Raw genomic sequence first — 19,144 nt, 5'->3', positions numbered from 1 at the left:
CGATTTTTTCAAGGTTGTTTTTTTTCTGTCAGGAAGCTCGGTCTCTGAGGACTGAGCACTGGATTTGCATGTCAAACTCCTCAGCTCTACCCTCAACTCTGTAGTTGACTACTGATCTCAGGGACACTCAGGGAAATGGAGTCACCAATTTATGCCCTACTTTTCCCCACTATGAAGTGGGGATGATGGTGTCTCAGTTCGCAGTGTGGCTGTGAGAGCTGAAGAGTACTGCTATAGCATGCTGTAGAGCATGCTGAATGCACAGAAGAAGAAGCCCAGCTTTTAAGTGACCTGAGTATCAGTCCCGGTAGATAAATGGGCTCTAACCAGAGTACTGTTATGGCAAGAATTGCCAGATGGCACAATTACACAGAGTTTTATTTTCAGTTCTCTTTTCTGTAGACAAGTGAGTCTGTAGCCTCTGAGGAAGTGCCGTTTTGTTGTGTGTTGGTTATATCAGTGGTGGCCAGCTTTTTGGACTGGCGTGCCACATACTAGCCATGCATCCTACCCAAGTGCCACCCCAATCCCTTTCCACCGCCCAGTTGGCTGCTTTGCTTTCTTCTCCTTGCCTTGTGCTCCCTGTCCAGTCTGCTGCTTTGCTTTCTGCTCCCTGCCCTATTTGCCAGTGTGCTGCCTGTCTCCTCCCTGTCTGCTGCAAGCCACATGCAGAGCCTGCTCATGCCACTTGAGGCACATGTGCTATAGATTGGGAATCCCTGGGTTATGCAGCCATCCTTTTAGGGAGAAGCTGAGTTCTCCACTTTATGCTCCAAATGTGGGGACAGTCTGTGGGACTGAGCATTTCTACAAAAGGGGATGGCCTGTGTGCTGTATGACTGCCTTTTTCCTAGGACTGCCATTTTTTGTCGGTGGGAACAGAAAACCCATGTTGGAGGAGCACCAAGCTCCGAGCCTGCATTCTGCGCACACGAGCTGGAAGAAGTTCTGGCTACACCTACGTTTAATCAGGGTTATTTCTGTCCTCTCGGTAGGGCCTTAGCAGCTATTTTGCCAGGAGCTGTGCTCAAGGGCTATCAGCTGAGATTTGGTAGCCACAGGTTGGTAGGGAAGACAACAGAGGTTCCCGGGGTGGGAGAAGGGCCTGGAAATACAAACGAAAAGACTTGAAAATCTCCTCTAGGCCTGCACAAGGAGTTGGGAGAATTTCCCAGCAATGAAATGAGCGAGCAAAGTTCCCAGAACCAGGGGAGGGGCCAGGGAGGGAGGATTAGAGAGATCTTGACAGTGCACCACTGCGACTGTCTCCCAGCCAGGCCTGTTACCTGCTGGGACACTCAATTTGCCATTGTTCCCTCAGTGTCACACTATATTACCAGCATAATGTGGAATGTTTCCGCCGGCCAGCGTACCCACGGCACAGAGAGCTGGCATTCCCCGAGAGCACCTCGTAGCAACGGGGCAGTGTTCCCCTGTCCTGCCGTCACCCTCCAATCCCGCCAGCCGGGCTGGGAAATCCCTATTGATGGCTCTCCCCCAGCCCCCACCCGGATCAGAATGGCTAAAGGGCGTGTGAATGGTGCAGCAATTTGAAATGACTACAGCGCTGGGACGGTATCGCTCCCCCTGCCTCACAGTAGGGGAGGAAGCTTAGCTCTTTCTCATCAGTATAAGCTTATTTTGCTCTCTCCCTCTCTCTCTTCCCTCCCCCTCCCCTTAAGTCTCTGGAGTTTATATCAAGGCTGCCCCCTGATCCCACACACCTCTGTTTAGATGCAAATGACCACAAGCATCACGGCTGAGAAAAGCCACGGGTTATCTCGGTGCTGTCTGCCTTTTCACAGCTCGTGCCACAGACTCTGCGCCCCTCTGCCTAGCCCAGCAAGGGCCTATGGCCAGCCCACTTCCAGCTCTCTTCCACCGTACAGTCTGAACCCACTGTCTTCTTGTTAACGGGAGCTGGGCACCTCCTATAGGTGCCTCAGGCTGTGGCCCAGGCTCTCAGCCTGAGGCTGTCTTGAGGTAACTGGACCCCCTGGGCTAAAGGAAGTGTGTGTGTGCATGTATATGAGGGTGTGTGAGTGTGGATGCCCTGGAAGGACAAAGAGTGAAAAATCCTGCTGTTCTGTAAGGGGCAGGGAGGGGAGCGAAGCTGGATTTTCCAGAGAGCTCAGCATGTTGGGAACAGGTTGGTGGCTGAGCGCTATTGAGTCTGGCCCACAGCATGAAAAATCCCAGATGTGAGGGGGCCAGGGCCACTGGGAGAGGTTGTCCTCCAATCTGGTTGCTGCTGGTTCTCTTCACCTTGTTCTGGTTCCTTTCATAAGCACCCCTAATGCTTCTACAGCTCCCTCTCAGAAACACTAACTCTTCTTAGTTCACAGGTGCAGACACCCAGGTGCTGAGCAGAGAAGGGCCCCCAGCCCAAGGTTGTGCAGCAAGTCAGTGGAATACCTAGGAGTGGGAGTGACTCCCAGCCCCATGCTCCCATACTGTGTCTTCTCAGAAGCAAGACTTTGGTGGCATCTGGTCCTTGTTCCTTGTGAAAAGGGGCTCTCTATATCCCTAGCACTACAAGAGTCCCAAGAGGGCTCCGCTGAGGCCTTCCACCTGCTGGACTCTTGGAAGCAGGGAAGTGAGATTAAATAAAAACATGGGAGGGATCTGTACTCTGCTGCATTTGGACAGGGACTTGCAGGATGCTGCCCACAGCACCTGGGCACACCTAGGGACAAGTGCTGCACTGGAGGAATGGGGAGCCCCATCAAAGGGAAGGGACCAAAGTGGTACTGTGGCCTTCAGATTCTTGGCCAGACGGAGGAGACTGGAGCTGCCTCATAGGAACATTTAATGTGCTTCTCTACTCTGGCAAGTCCCTGGGACACATGGTGTGCAGGGAGTGGCACCTCAAGACGAAACAAGGCTGAAGCCACTGCTGCTGGTTCCTGCCAGGCTTCAGTCTCCCCTGGCTGTCACTTGATGGGTTGAATATTCCTAAGCCCCAGAGAAAGAAGTGAGGTTTGGGGGCAGGGTGGCACAGTCCTTCTTCATCTCTCTTCCATTCCCACCAAAGTAGGTTTCACAGAAATGCTTCATACTTCCCAAGGACTCAGCCTAGTGCTGTCTGCCCAAGCTAAGCCTCTTCCCTTTGCACACAAGGTCCAGTCTGAAGGATGCTGCAGCATGTCTACTTGGAGAGTGAGCTTTCCCATGTGTGCTCTGACCCTTTGGCATGGCAGGAGACAGTCTTCCACAGGGCCTCTGGCTCCCACCCGAGGAGAGGGGGTGTTCTGATCTCAGTAGCTCTCTTTTACCAAAGAAAACTCCCCCAGAAAGTAACAGCAGCAGCAATGGGTGGACTTATCTGCTGGACATTTGCTCTTGTAAGCATCTGAAATAGGAACTGGCACCTTCCTCTACATTAGGTCCAAACACCTTGAAGGGCAGAGCTTAGGCCCTGTCCCTTTATTCAGCATTTGTCACTGGACCGCTGACATAGCTCTGGCTTTTGTGGATCTCCTTCCCCCAGCATTGTCTAGGGGGCCTGGGGACCTAACACAGGGTGGCTGATTCCACGGGGTAGCAGGGAACTTCTATGTGCCTGCTTTTCCCTTAGTTTTACCTTGCCACACCATCACGCTCTTTGGGTCAAGGCCGGGTGCCCAGAGTGACCAGGACTGACCTTGGTTGGATCCTCTAGAAACTTCTAGGAGACAAATATCACCCCTCTCCCCCCAACCCCAACAACTTCCTGCTGGTTGAGCCAGGCCCTGACTCCCTTACCTTTATCCAGAACTGGCCCAAAGATGGCCAAGCTGTCATCAATGGTGGTGCAGTTCCAGCGCCGGCCCCGGAACTGGTGCTGACATTCCTGGATGCCCAGCTTCACCCCCTCAGCCACGCTGGGCATGATCTCGATGTAGTTCCGGCAGAAGCGGAGCTGCTTGGGGACCAGGCCTGGGATGGAGCCACACAGGATCGGCTGGGATCCCAGCGAGGTGTACTGCTGGCCTAAAGCAAGGGACCTGGGAGGGAAAGCAGACAACAGGTAGGGGCATTTGTGAGACTGTGCCACAATGGGAGAAATTTAGCTGGAGTTGCCCTCCCTGGCCCAGGTCCTTCCATTCTCCATGTCTTTACTGAGGATCCTTCTCCCTAGCCAGGGATGAGATAACCATGCAGGGTGACTTCCATAGTTAATGCCACTGGTTTGCAAAGTGCTTGGAGACTCTGAAACAAAAGGAGCTGTAGCAGCACAGATGTTAAATTCAGCAGCAGAGCCCAGCAAGAGGGCACAGAGAGGAGATACCTTGCACTCTGCCAGGGAAATCAGCAGTGGCAATGGGATCTAGTAGGGAAGCACTCGGGAAACCTGTGTTCTACCACTCAGCTCTGCCACTGGCACATCATGTGACCTGGGCGGTAATATGCTCCTTTTTTCTCTCATTCTACTTTGAGCGTAAGTTTCAGCACGGGAACCTGCCCTCACTGAGTGCCTATACAAAGCCCAGCACAGTGAGGTTTCAATCAGAGCTGAGGGTTCTGGGTGCCAACACCATGTTGCCAGCAATGGCAATGCAATCAGCAACAGAGGGAGCAGTAGAACGCAGGAGTCCTGCTTCCAAGCCCTAATTGGCCAAATAGATTGTAGTAATTTAGGCATGGCATGAAAGTGAGATGTCATAATGCATTGTCCCTAGAGGAACCAGGAGCAGCCAGATGAGCTCTTCCCTCTATGAGAACTCCCAGAGGAGCAGCCTTCTCCTTTCACAGGCTCTGTGAGTTCAGACTGGAGGTCCTGGGGGAGCCTGGTTGGGTTGGGGCAGGCTGGGGAGTACTCCTAGGAGAATGGCACCAGGTGAAGGAGGAGCTCCTGGCAAGAATCAAGATCTAGGCAGGGGTGGCACCTTCCTGTTGAGACCACATATAGGAATCACTTCACCCACAACAGCAAATTCATCATTCCAGGGCAGGGTCACAGCTAGTGACCCTGCTATATGTCAAATGTGCACTGACCAGTTGCTACTGGGTGACACCTGCTGATAGACTTAGCAGGGAAATGTCCTGGCCAGAACAGGGCCTTTCCAATCTGAGCCCTGGGTTTCTCCATATGGGTGAGTGTAGTGCTGACAGATGAGCGTGCCTTCTTCCACAGGGAAGAGGGCAGCAGCACTGTGCATTCTACATATTCCCTGCGTGCCCAGCTCCTGCTGCAGGCAAGAACCCTCGAGGAAGCAGGTGGTGATGGAGCCAGTGGGAGCTTTGAGCAGTGCGGACTTTCAGGGCCTGGGCAGGGTGCACAGCATCAGGCTGTTCTTGCCCAAGCCCGGAAAGCACCATTTGGACAAGCGCCTAGCTCTGGTACCAACACATCTGTCCCTTAATCATGGAAACCATAACCTATGGTGATGTGACATGTCCTGACGCATCTGGCTCATACCACTCCAAACACTCTGGCCTGACAGTCTGTACTGAGGGTCTAATAGTGCTGGTCAGTTCAGTTGAGCCCTCCCACCAAAAAGTCCTGTCCCATTGTAATGCCATGCTGCTTTTTGGAAATCCCAGCACTGACACCAGCATGAAGAAAAAATGAGCTCACTTTCTAATTTTGCTGCTTTGATACATGTGCATCCAGAACCCAGCGCCCCTTCCTAGACACAGCTGGTACCCAGATAAGGCATAATGTCCTCAAGGAATCCAGCTATTTTTATTCTGTACTTTGATATTTTTCTAACTACATCCTTGTTTTGCATGAGTTGATATGGCTGGGCCATGCAGTGCCAGTGCTGGACTACAGGGCTAGGAAGCTAAGTGGAAGGACCTTTTCATACTGCTGCTTGTGCTCTGAGACCCTCATCTTCCAATGAGGAGAAAAAGAGCTGCAGCACAGCTTCTTGGATTGCTTTCCAATGCCTCTCAGAACTTCAGCTGCCCAGGGCACTTTACAGGTACTAACTACTGCTGGGACAGAGATGGGATGACCTGCTGTCTCCCAGGTTCTCCGCAGAAGCAAAGGAAAGAACACTATTGTTGTGTAGAAGACAGCGTCCCATCTCTGAAGGCTGAGGACACAATTAGAGGATCCTGTATCCTGCATCTCTTTCCAATCAACAAGGAAGAACTGGGTGCAAACATGAATGTGATCAGAAATGTGGGCGGAAGCAATCATGGTATGATAGAATTTGTGAAACAGCAAAACAAGGGCACTGGACTTCAGAATACAGCAGATTCGATCAGCTCAGAGAAACAGCAGGTGAGGTCCCACTAATAGGGAGACTGAAGGAGTCTTAGAGGGCTGGCAGTTCCTTGGACCATAGTATTGGAGTCTCTACAAGAAGAGGGATATAGGTAAGAAGTTATAGGAGGGCAGTATGGCTTCACAAGAGTGTCGTAGCAGAATCAAAGGAGAAACACACAGGTAATGGAAGGAAGGAAATATAACAATACCAACATCCAAAAAAAGGTGAAAAATGTGATACAACTGGCAAGGGATGCTGAAGACGACAAGGAGTTCTACCAATATGTCTGATGGAAAAGAAAGACCAAGGAAATTGTGGATCTTCTGCTTACTGGTGAAGGTGAGCTATTAATGGGAGACTTAAGGAAAGCGGAGCTCCTCAGTAACTACTTTGCCTCAGTCTTCACAAAAAATAAACTGCAACCAGACAGCTAACAAAATTAATATAAACAAAAAAGAGAAACGGATGCAGATTATAAAATAACCTTTTGACAAATGTGAATGAATTTAAGCCCAATTAAATTAATCCCAAAGTACTGAAAGAACTTGCTGCAGAATCTCTGAGCCACTAGCAAAGTCTTGAGTGACAGGCAAGGGCCCAAAAGAAGGGGCTATGAACTAACTTAGTGTTCACCTTTAAAAAGGCAAAAAAGAAGGGCCTGGGGAATATGTGGGAAGTTACTAGAGCAAATGATAACAGTCAATATGTAAACACTAGGGCTGTGCAAAGCTTCGGTAGCCAATTTGATTTGGAGGAGATTCGACCCAATTCGGCAGCCAAATCTTCTAATCCAAATCGAATCGGGAGACCCATTAAAACATCCAAATTGAATAAGAATCCTCTGAATCAATTCAAATCCTCTGAATCCTCTGAATCAAATCAACACATGCATCCTGAAATGTCAGCTAGCAAACACTTTAGTCATGTTGGGTCTGAAGCAAGTCTGTGTACAAGGCTCCAGATGTCCTGAATCGGCCAAGAGTAAGCAACGAGGTCAATGACTTCAGCCAATTCAACATCTAAAAGAATAACTACCAAGGGAAGTACTTGTGATATACAAAATACCAAGGAGCTCCATGCAGTCCAGAAAGAGCTGCTTAATGAACAGCCTGAGTCTAACAACAGAGACAAGATGGGGGCAGGAAGATCTGTGCAAAGCGTGGCACCAAGCTCAGCTGTGGTCAAAGGCAATTGTATTACTTCTCGAGTCATTTCCTGAGGAAAACTGTCCTTACCGGTTTTTCAGAGATGACACCAATAAATTCTACTGTCTGCTTTCACCAAAGGGAAATAGGAATTTATAGATTCCTAGAGCTGAAGGCCAGAAGGGACCATTAGAGCATTTAACCTGATACCACAAAACATAATGTTTCAACAGTGAGCCCTGCGCTGAGCCCAGGAACTTGCATTCGACTGAAGCATCTCTTCTAGAAAAGCACCCTGTCTCAATTTGATGACATAACTGAAAATCACTACTTTCCTCCAGAGCTTGCTATAGGGGTTCTTGTCACCCTCACCATGATATATTTGTGCCTAATTTCTCACGTGAACTCATTTGGATTCAGCTTCCAGCCACTGTCTCGTTACTCTTTTCTCTTTCTGTTTAAAGAGCCTTTTAGTACATGATATTTTCATGAAGGAATTTATCTGTATACTATAATTGTGCTACCGCTCAGCCTTTCTTTTGATAAACTAAATGGATTGAGCTCTTTGTCTGCCATTATAAGGCATGTTCTCTAGCTCTTGAATAATTTGGGCAACTCTTTTCTGCACTCGCTCCACTTTTTCACTATTACTTTAAAAACATGGGTATCCGATCTGTATTCCAATGTCAGCCTCATCAGTGACATACAGAAAGGCAAAATTGCCTCGCTGCTCCTATTCAGTACTCAGCTGTGTACACACCCAAGAACACATTTGTTTTTTGGCCATAACATTGCCCTGGGCATTATGTTGAGTTTGCTTATCCACTACAACCAACAAAATCCTCTTCAGGGTCACTGGTAGCCAAGACTCTGTTCTACATTTCCATAGACATGGCCTGAATTCCCCAGTCTAACTGAGTGGGCATTTTGTTTGAATTGTCCAGTTTTTCTAGTGATCCAGACTGTGATTTATGATTGCCATGACTCATCATTATTTAGCAATCCTCCAAGATTTGTGTCAAATGTAAATTTTATCAACAGTCATTTTATTGTAAATTCTAAGTCATGTGACTATCAGGCCTAAACTTGCCCACTGAAGGTTATTTCCCAGTTGACAATAGCTTTTGGGCTGTATCAGTTCCTAGTCCATTTAATGTGTAATTTTCTTGACCTTGACCTTGTGTGGTGTTATTTTTTTAAAATCAGAACATCATACATTACTAAGCCAAACACCTTACAAGAGTTTACATCTACGCAGTTACTTTTATCAATCAAATTTGTAATTTCATCTAAGAATGAAATCAGGTTTGCTCAACAAGACCTGTTTTCCATAAATCCATGTGACAGTAAGTATGAAACCAGGAGCAGAAACTTAGTAGAAGCTTGAAGTAGCTTGGATGAAGAAATAACTTGGTGAAATTCTCTGAAGTGGGTAATCCAGGAGCTCAGACTAGATCAGTCTGACCACAAGTGCCACAGGTGGCCTCTCTGTGTGGCATGCAGCAGATCAGGGAGGGGACAGGAAACAGTGGCAGATGAGGCAGGGAGCAGAAAGCAGAGCAGCAGATTAGGCAGGGGCACAGGGTAGGAAGCAAAAAGCAGAAGCCAGGTTGGTCAAGGAGCATGGGGTAGGGAGCAGAAAGCAGAGCAGCATATCAGGTAGGGGAAAGGGATGGGATTAGAGTGGCGCTCGGGGAGGGTGCAGGGCTAATTTGTGACATACCTGCCAAAAAAAGTTGGTTCCCACTGAACTAGATCATCATAATGGTCCTTTCTGACCTTAAAAAGATGTGGAAATCTACTAGCCTTGACATTTCTTGAAAACAAACAGCAATAGAAGGAAGGAACACAGGATAGAAGTATGCCATGTTGGAAGGGTTGTAACAGTGACTAGCAATTTCAAGGATCAAGTTAACTGAAATGATTTCGTTTCCATTATAACAGTGGAAAGAAGATGAGACCTGGGTTCTAGGTCTGCACTCTGCAGATTCAATGGTACTAGAAGAGGGGTGGGCAAAATGGTGGATCCAGCCCATGGCTGGACTCCATTTCCCAGCAGCCCTGGTGGTGGTGGCTCCTTCGACTGCCACTGCTGGACCCAGCCCTGCTGCCTAGGCACTCCAGCCCATCCACCCCACACCCACTGCCAGGGGCAGGACCTGTGTGGGCAGGGCACATAGCCAGGTGGCCGGAATGAGGCCACAGCCAGAAGTGATATGGGCAGGCAAGGCTGGGAAGACCCCAGGATCTTGAGGTGGTTAAAGCATGCGGCTCTCACCCCTGCAATGGGTGCAGGTTCCGCAGGCAGGAATATGCGGGCATCAGATCATGGTATTGCACCCATCCCATGCTGTCACCACTCCAAAATCCCAGGGTCTCCATGCAGATTGGCCAGGAGTCACACAGGCAGCTGTCCGGGGCTAGGGATGGGGCTGGGATCTTGGGGTGGTGACAGCACGAGTCCAGGGTAGAAACCATGACCCGCTCCTTGCACCCTGATTCCTGTGGAACCCACACCCATTGCAGGGGCATGTGGGCCGCAGAAATCAGCTTTGCCCTGGCCCTGACTCTGTGCTGTTGCCACCCCCAAAATCCTGGGGCCCCACCTGACTATCTTGCTCCCAGCAGTGGCCCCATTCCAGCCACCCGGCCATATGCCCTGCCTGCATGTGTCTTGCCCCTGGCAGTGGGTGTGGGGTGGACGGGTTGGGGTGCCCAGGCAGCAGGGTTTGGTCCAGCAGCAGCAGCCAGAGGAGCCGCTGCCACAGGGGCTTCCGGGAAATGGCGTTAGTCCACGGTGGGCCGGATCCAGCTGGACTGTATTTTGCCCACTCCTACACTAGAAGCTCATGGCAGTCACAGGCAGGAGTTTTGCTCTCTGCCAATGCACAGGGAACACATGAAATGTTGAAGAAGGCTCCTTTCTTAGAACCCAGTGGGTCTGCCCATCAGTATAATGGTGCTTTGCTCATTTTCCCCAGGTCGTTGTACCTAAGCATTGCTAAGGGCCCCAGTAGGGACCCTATTTCAGTTCACCACCACTCTACACTACTAGATGCCAACTAGTCCTGGCTTCATCATGCCAACATTGACCCACTGGTGCATGCTATGCGTCTCCCTTTGTGTCTACCCCTCAGCACAGGGGAGTTGTTACAATCTGACTAGCAGAGCTTCTGACTCTTTAGCTCCAGCTGTAATAGCAGCTCCTACTTTTAGCTTTGAAGGTCCCCAATTCAAGTCTTGGCATGTCACCCAAGAGACAGTAAACACATTGATACCACATAAATAGTTGTATCTGGGTCCAAAGCACTTATAGGCTCAGTGACTGTTCTGGTCTCCCTGCTTTTCCAGGCCAAGGCCATCTATACTTTCTAGATAAGACAAGCCTTTCTTGCTTTCCTCTCCTGTGCTCCCTGTAACAGCTTCTGCCCCATTCTCTTCAATAACTTTCCATTGCTTCGTCTTTAGACTACCTTCTCCTGCTCTGCACCAGTCCCTTAGGCATTGTGGTAGCTGCCACACACTGCATGTTAAGTGGCATTTCAGCCTTCTCTCTGAAGTCCCTGGCTTTGAATATGATGCTGAGAGCTGTGGGAACCAGCTAATATCTTTGAGCAGGCAGCATGGTCTAATGCAGTGGTTCTCTACCTCGTTAGACTCAAAGCACCCATCAGAAAATGCCAGCTGTTAGGGTTTGGGGGTTTTTTTAATTCCAGAAACATAATAAAGCAATTATTCTGTTGTGAAGAACTCAGAAAGACCATAGCAGGGCAGAATGTGTTTAACTCCACGGATACCTATTTGAAATATATGGTTTTATCTTGGGAATCATATTTGCACACCTAACAGTGCCAACCTTGTGCAACAATCCACAACACCCCTGAAAGGATCTCGAGGTACCCCAGCATGCCATGGCACCCTGCTTGAGAATCAGTGGTCTAAGCAATAAGGCACTGTCTTGGGAGTAACTCAGGGAGTTGCCAAGTGCTTATGGCTCACAAAGTTTGCAGTCTTCTTTTGTGTAGGCTCAGTAGACCTAAAAAGGAAGCCAGGAGCCCACTTTCTTGAGTTGGGCCACTTAGCTTTATCTCCCCAACCATCTGTGTCACTGGGACAGTCAAAGGTCCAACTGGAAAGTGGTAGGGTAGAAAGGCAGGACCTCTCTCCCTAGCCCTACTCTCAAACTAAGTTTTGCCTATATGACTCGAGACTTAAATTAATCTCCCTCCAAATTTGTGAACGAGCCTACTCTTACAGCTGTGTACATGCCCCCTACTCCCTTAGCCCTTTGGCTCCCCATTTAAGCCAGAAATCCCTGGCAGTTACACCCCGCAGCTTGAGAATCTTTGCTCTGATCTCACTGAGCTAATGGAGTCAGTGCTTGGGGTGTTGTGCATGAAGAACAATGGAATCTATTCAAAGCCAGGTCCAGTACCTTGAATTCTCAGACCAGCTCTGTACTGGTTTCTGCACTGAGGCAGGCGTGGGTACCCGGTAAAGGAGAAATACACTGAAAAGGCAGCTATCTCCCAAGGATCTATAGACTCCACTGGCAGAGACAGTCTCCAGCTCTTGAAAGACAAAACACAGCAAGAATTCTAGTGCCTGCAGGGATGCTTCAGACAGAGCTCATGCTGACCTGCTTTTGAGCTTTTCTCAAGGCCAGCACTCTGCCTCCAGTCACACTTTGACATGACATGAGTTAAAATAGCCATTCCCCAGCTTCCCCTGCAGGAAGCTGACAGCTACTCTCTCACCTGGGCCAGATGCAGCACCCAAACATTGTGTGTGGTCTAGAATCGTAGCCTAGACTGCAGACTTCAGAAACACCACAGACAGAGGCTGGACGAGCTGCTCTCATCTTTGTGCATTCCTGAATGTGAGAGAACAGAAGTGTGTGGAGAGTGGGAGTATGGGGGACGAGAGGAAGGGACGATGCACATGATGTGTCCATGTAAAGTATCTCTGCACAGGGGGTGGGAGGCAGCGAGCATGTGTGCACATGGGCATGTAAAGGATGATGGCACAGTGTGAGGGAAATCCCTATTCTCCTAGCTATTTAATCCTCTAAATCACTTTGAAAGAACTGACATTCTCTGCCGGGCCAGTGACTTCCTTTGTTCCCATCTTATAGAGCCAGTTGCATGGGATAAGTAAATTAATTCCAATATTGTTCTGGGGTGACTAGGCAACACTGCAGGATGACAAGGGGTGGGGGTGGGCAGCCTTCAGAACTGGCCATGCCCACCTCAGTTTAGCTTCTAAAACTATTACAGGAAATTATCTACCACCGACCCTCCCCACTGCCATTACGGCACAGACTACAAGGCAGCAGCCATCTTGCACATGGGCCACAGGGTGGTAGGATGGCTCATGGGTCTGTTTGCAGGCACCTCTTTTGATCTCCACACCCGTCTTCCTGTCAGAGCTCTCAGGCCTTCAGCTCACGTGCTCAGGTACCCCTGACAGTCTGATGCTGGCTTGTTCCTTTACCTGTGGAGAAGAAAAGCCATTGCACTAGCCTTGTATCACTAGCATCACTAACGAGCGGGCTTCCCAAGGAGCATTCAAAGATTGGACAGACCCAGTTTGAAGAGGAACCTAATTGTTGAAGTGGGAAATTGCAGTGAGGTCAACAACCTGTCTTGAAATGAGTGTAATAACACTTTGAGCACAGTCTCTTCATGCTATCCTCCTCCATGCTCTTTGCCTACATTCCAGTGTGGCCCTGCAAGGCAGGCTTGACTTTTTTTAATTTTGCAGCTGAGGCATTGCTGATCTTTTCTCTCCCTTTTTTCCTCTGTATGTAATGGTCCCATCTCCTTCTAGTGCCCTAAATAGGTCAAATTCCCTCCCTGCTACTCCCTTTCTGTAACATTTGTCTTCAAGCACATCCTCTTCTCCTTGTGCCACTGAGTGAAAGGTCCCTGAGGATGAGAAATCTTCCCAATATAAAACCATATTCATGGGCAACTGGTGCCTCCTGAGTCTGATGGGGCACCAGCGGCCAACTGCTGACTGGTGGAGGGGTGGTCTCCCAGCGGTTGATCATTGACCCCAGAAGTGCTGGCAGCAAAACCAGAAGCTGTTGGTGCTTCTCTTGGCACCCCCATTCCCCAGCCAGCGAGGGCCAATCTCAGGTGGGGCATGTGCCCCCCCCACAAATGCATTGCCTGTGACCATATTAAAGAATTCAGGACTGGCCCAGTGCAGACTGCACTGAAATTAAGAAAGGGGATGTTAGCTGGAAAATAAGGAACAGCTGTCTTCCAACGAGATCTACTGGACAGGATATTCTCCTGAGGGGCAGTGTGAAAACTATTGCTGGGGACATTGAAAACCGGACTAAGCAAAACCCTGAGAATCGTGTAAAAAAGAAACAATCCTGTCCAGAGGCAGAACTAGGTGAGCCAGTTCCTGGTGATTTTGCTGTCATCTTTTAATTATGTGCAATGCCCAGTCAGAAGAAATAAACACTATCAAGGGAAGGATGATTTATTTTGGATCTGTCATGTCCTGCCCCTGGCTGTTAACATGGAGTCAGGTGAGCAACACCAGTATTGTTAAGAGGCATTGCTATTACGGGGATGGCTGGCTTGGACTCTACTGGAATCAGGGCCAAGAATGGGTCCCAGATTTTCCAACTGAATTTGAACAAAAAATGGCCTTTTATCCAAAGGTTTGTTGTGTTTAGAGTTTTCCAGGGTTGTGAAAATGAGGGGAGAATGAGAATGAAAGGGCAGAGGGGAGATCTGGCTGACATGGTGTGTGGTAGTGGTTTTCAGAGCTTGTCTGTAGATGGACAGTGGTGTATTGCCATGCAAAAGCTGTCCAGCCACCCCCCTGCCATTCCTGCCACCCTGTCCACTCACTTCATGTGCTACTGGATAAATGTATTTAGCCCATAAAACTTGCCCTGTAGGTTAGAAGCAAAGGCTTTTCCTGTCAGAAACTGAAAAAGTTTCACATAAAAGATGTCTGAAAAGGAATGAAATGATCTGTCTACCTTTCTAAAAAATGTTTGCTGATAAATCCTACAATTTTCTGACCAGCTCTAGAGTTGGTCTAGGCTGATGGGGTGGGGGGGACCTGTACCTACTGTGTGTATGTTAGAGCAGGGGTTATCTACTTGGCTTGGAGGAGAAATGGAAGACCTTGATGCTTAAGAAGGAATTAATTTATACCTCCCTCCACCCCCCCGGCAGGATTTACTCCCTCTCCCCATGATCTTATACTCCACTGTGAGCCAGGACAGTCTGTAGGCCAATAAGCACAGGAAGTCTTTGGATGCCATCTCTGCACAATAGCAGCACCCTGTCCCTTGAGGCTTTGTAGCATTCCTTACATTGTTCGTCCTTTCCTCCTCTGAAGAAGCTCCTCATCTAAAGGGCAAATGTAGATGTGTTACATGCATCTTTAACCATGCTGTGCTGTTTCCCTTGACTACCTCATTAGAAAGAGCTTATACTCTCAGCTCAGGATCCCCACAAGCTCAGTGACAATAGGGCTCAGATCAGTGTATAATCCATACGGAAATACGTGACATTGTGCCTCAGGTGGAGCCCTGGAGCAGGCAGCTGGGTGCGGTGGAGTTAGACTTCAGTCAAAGAAGAAAAAACACAAGGTAATTGCCTCACAGGAAGGGACCGTCTTGGACGCCATCTAATCCAGTACACTGACTCCAAGACCCCGACCAAGTCCCCAAACCTCTTGGTCAGCCTCCTCCTGGTCCTAGCTAAACTGGCCATCTATCTCACCAGGAAGGAGGCTCTGGCTGGGGGGACCCCCAGTAACTGTTGGGCCATCTTCCTGCCCCTTATCTGAGTGATGGGGGGAGACCCAGCAGGGAGTGTGAGGAGAAAAGCAGGTAAGTGCAGGTTCAGGCTCTCCCCTGCCCACACTGTCTGGCCCTTCTGCAAGGAGGTAAGTACTGTAATAAATGCCTAGTTGTTGAGGTGGGGTGTTGTTCAAGTCACAGAACTTAAGGAGGGGTGCCTCGAGTCTAAACAGGTGGAGAACCACTGCTGCAAGCTTTCCACCCATCAGCTACCCTTATAGCACAAGGCTGAAAGCTGTGGGCTCCAACCCATGATTCAGGTTAAGACAACATTAATTTAAGATAACATCAGGAGCCTGAAATCATGGTTGGAACTATTTTCATTAGCAGTGAACACAGATGGGGTTTCTTACTATGGGCTTAGTGTTGCATTTTCGTGAAAAGAAGCTGCCCCTTTCAGAATAGGATGGAGCACACCGCATAGAGGTTTTTTGCAGACTGACACTGTGCCTGGGAGATTTTGACTGTGTGTAGCAGAGAGGGGTGAGCCCTGGTCAGCTCTAGAAAGGTAAGGGCTGGATTTATTACAATTGTCTTTCTAGAAAGAAACTTGAAGGTATAATGGAAGGCCGACAACGGGTTGGCCTGGATTCACAGTTGTTGGCCCTGAATGGACCTTTGGTGGCCCCTGGACTAGGGTGGCCATTGTTCGTTTTATACCAGACAATCCTGTTTTTAAACCCTTGGTCCCCTTTCCATTTCTGAATGAGGAACGGATTGCAAAAAGTCCTGTTTTTCAGTTCATTGGTGGAATACATGTCAATCATTTGTCCTTACAATTCTATTGGCTGTGCCTAAAGGTGGGGTGGTGCACAGCCAGGGGGAGCAGAGTTTGGAGCCAGGGAGGGAGGAAGGTGGCCTTTTTGTTGTGGCCTTGCCCCTTGCTACTGATTGACCAAGGGACCCAGTGGCCCCACTCCTCACTGCTGATTGGCCGCAGAGGTGGTGGCCTTGCTCCTCACCACTGATTGGCCGAAGGGACCGGTGGTCCCACCTTTCACCAAGGGGATGTCCTCTATTCTGGAGATGTCAGTGACCACCCTACCCTAGACAGATGGCTTGGGTGAACTCTGTTGTAGCAGCCTTGGCACTAGGTGTTAGACAAGAACTTCCTGCACTAGCGAGACTGAACTCCCTGTGCTGCCTCTAGCGCAGAGCTCCCCAACCTTCATGGCCCATGGGCAATGCTGTGAGCAACGCCAGACCTTGCTCTCCCTCTCAACAACAGGTGTAACCTTTGGATCTCCTGTGGCTGTGAGAAGGGTCTGAGCCATGGGTGGGGAACTGCTGCTCCAGATTTCTCCCGCAACAGGGGTGAGTTGAAAGCCTGGGCTACTGCCGTCCTGCAGGTATTCAGAGGGCTTCATGGACCAGAGCAACATGAGCACTAGATCTGCAGCACTTCTGTAAAGCCAGTGAACTCATTCATGATATCATTTGCATAAAGGTGCACCTGGAGTGGCACAAAACATGGCAGCTGTGTGCAAAGCTCCCTTTACCTTAGTTGTGCAATTCCCCCCCACTGTGAAATCAGTCATGAGGCTACCACTAATACCTTTATTTCCCTCCTTCACATGGCATGGAGAACCCTTCCTCAATATTTGAGGAAGCTGGAAGTTATTCAGAATCACTCCTAAGCCCTTAATCACAAAGAAATTGTCCAAATGTCCCTCTGACACCATCCCAAAGTGACAGACCAGGACATGTCATCCACTCTGGGCTCTAGTTGATTCATGCTCAGGGTCCTGTGGCTCCTCAGGCTCTCTACACTGCCTCCTTCTGCTGGCACATCTTTACAACAGGGGAGAGATGAGGGAAGGAGTCATGGCACATCCTCCATAGGAAACTGTACCTTTAAGAGGCTCAGGCAACTGCCAGCTATGATCGGCTGTTGTGTTGCTCGTGTTGCACAATGCTGATCAGTTAGAAACATCTTATTTTAAGTGTCCCCTTGTAGGGCAGAGCCAATAACAAATGTACCATGTCCTCATACCTTAACTTGTTTCACTTCTTGTGTAGGCCAGCTTTGAGTAGGCTGGGTTAGACATGTAACTGAGAAGTCCCCCTTTATCCCCAGTTTAACAGACTGGTGGAAAATGGCATCAGCCCTATAGCACGCATCAGAAACGTGCAGAATCAGGGTGTTCTTCTGTATTTAGCAGTACTTTGTTACAGACCAGCACCCATGAAGCACAAGTTTCCACCAGCTGGTGTTATTTTGAAATTAGAGTAAAACTCTAAACAAGAATGCCTGTGCTATTACAATCAAATGTCAGAATCAGGAGAACTGCACATAGGTAGATGGGTAAGGCAAAACACCTATATGATTTTATTTATTTTTTGGTCCCTAAGAGGTGTCACCACTTTCTAGGATATATCAGTGATAGGAAACAATGGTGTCAAAGAGCAGGATGTTGCAAAATGCAGCCTGGCAAGTATTCGAGATTGTCAGCCCAGAAGGACATAGGCAACACCTCCCCCAGGATCCAGAAGAGAGGGAGCAAAGGGCCATTTTGCCCAAGCTAGTTTTAGACAGGCAATTAGCCCAGCAGACTGAGACAGCATGAGCTACATGATAAGCCACATAACCAGAACTAGTAGACTGAGTGCCACTGATGCTTCGTATAACAGTGAAAGGCACCTCAGACTAACTGAGCACTAGTAATAGGCTGCATATGTGTGTTTGTAATTCAGTATTAGGCTAATGTTGATTGTTAATTGTTGTTATTGCCACGCTGGCTATGAAAGTAAGATGTGGGGAACTGGACTTTTAAGAAGCTATGGCATGGATGCTTCTTAGTGCCAGGGACTAGTTTCAGACCCATGGGAGACACCTAAGAGAATGGACAAAGAAAAAGCATTTTTGAAAACTGAGGACACACCAAAGGCCAGATACTGAAAAGACACCTGAAGTAGCAGATAGTAGCTTACGGACTTTGGAAAATCCCATTAGCTGCCTCATTCTCACTGAAATCAATGGGAGTGAGGCACTAAGGGTGCCTATACACTAAGGGTGCCTATACATGTGCGGTTTGTAACAGCACATTGGAGCAGAGTCAATGAATTGAGTCTGCTGGAGCTTAAGGGCTCAGCCCCCAAATTTAAATAGTTAAAGCCTCCACTCAGCTGCCACGTAACTCTATAGAGATGCTTGCAGTCCCAATATGCCTAGGGAGTTAGTAAGGAAAATCTCCTAAGGGCTGAAATATTTGTTGCATGCTCAGAACCACCTACCTCTTGACAGGCCTGAACAGCAGTCTGCCTAGCTCACAGGCACATGCCTATGGGATTCACTGACCAACCCCACCATGTCTAGGTCAGTGAAGAATGCAGGCTGGCGGAGCAGCATGACTACTGCAAAGGCTGTTACTGTGTTCTGGCTTTACAGCAGTGCCCCAACTGCACAGCTAACCCCAGGCCAACAGGCAGGCAGGCAGGTAACACCTACCACACTGGGCCTTACACAAAGGACAAGTGGTACTACACTTCCTGCTCCCTGCTACCCACCTCTGACAGTGAAGGCCTAGTGGTCAGAGCGCTCACATGGGCTTGAGAGACCTGAACCATATCTGCTGGAAATTGTCCTCAGCTGTGGAGTATTCTGGGGTGGGATCGTCTCAGCCTATCCTGTCAAAACCACTCCCCTGCGCATGGCATGACTGAAGAGTCACAGGAGCAGAGTGCTGAAATCTTCTGGTGAGCCGGGCCTTGATCTGTCCTTGCTGCAGTCCTGCAGGCGCCGGGGTGTCTGTCCGGGTGTTAATGTGTGTCCCTAAGGCCACTAGGTGGTGCTGGAGAGCAGTCGTGGCTGAGCTCAGTGACAATGCACTTTGCAGTCGCAGCAAAACCGCTGCAGCTACTGTTACGCGGCTCGGGGGCTACGGCAATGCCCCAGCAAGTGCTGCTGCCCCTGACATCGCACTGAAGCCAGTTATTGATAAATGGACACTTAACATTACCAG

At 49.1% G+C, this 19,144-nt stretch overlaps 1 protein-coding gene across 1 annotated transcript in view; it reads right to left on the bottom strand.

Annotated features, from left to right (window-relative positions):
* The window catches only part of WNT3 (Wnt family member 3), a 64,433-nt gene that overhangs the window by 8,449 nt on the left and 36,840 nt on the right, over positions 1 to 19,144 (bottom strand). Inside the window, exon 2 of the mRNA XM_006017662.1 lies at positions 3,745 to 3,986. Within this exon, the coding sequence (XP_006017724.1) occupies positions 3,745 to 3,986 (242 nt within the window). The remainder of the gene's footprint in view (positions 1 to 3,744; positions 3,987 to 19,144) is intronic.

Source organism: Alligator sinensis, unplaced genomic scaffold, assembly GCF_000455745.1.
Source record: "Alligator sinensis unplaced genomic scaffold, ASM45574v1 scaffold755_2, whole genome shotgun sequence".
Lineage (NCBI taxonomy): Eukaryota > Metazoa > Chordata > Crocodylia > Alligatoridae > Alligator > Alligator sinensis.
The sequence above is the reverse complement of the archived record's forward strand: the minus strand, read 5'-3'. Positions and strand labels throughout refer to the sequence as shown.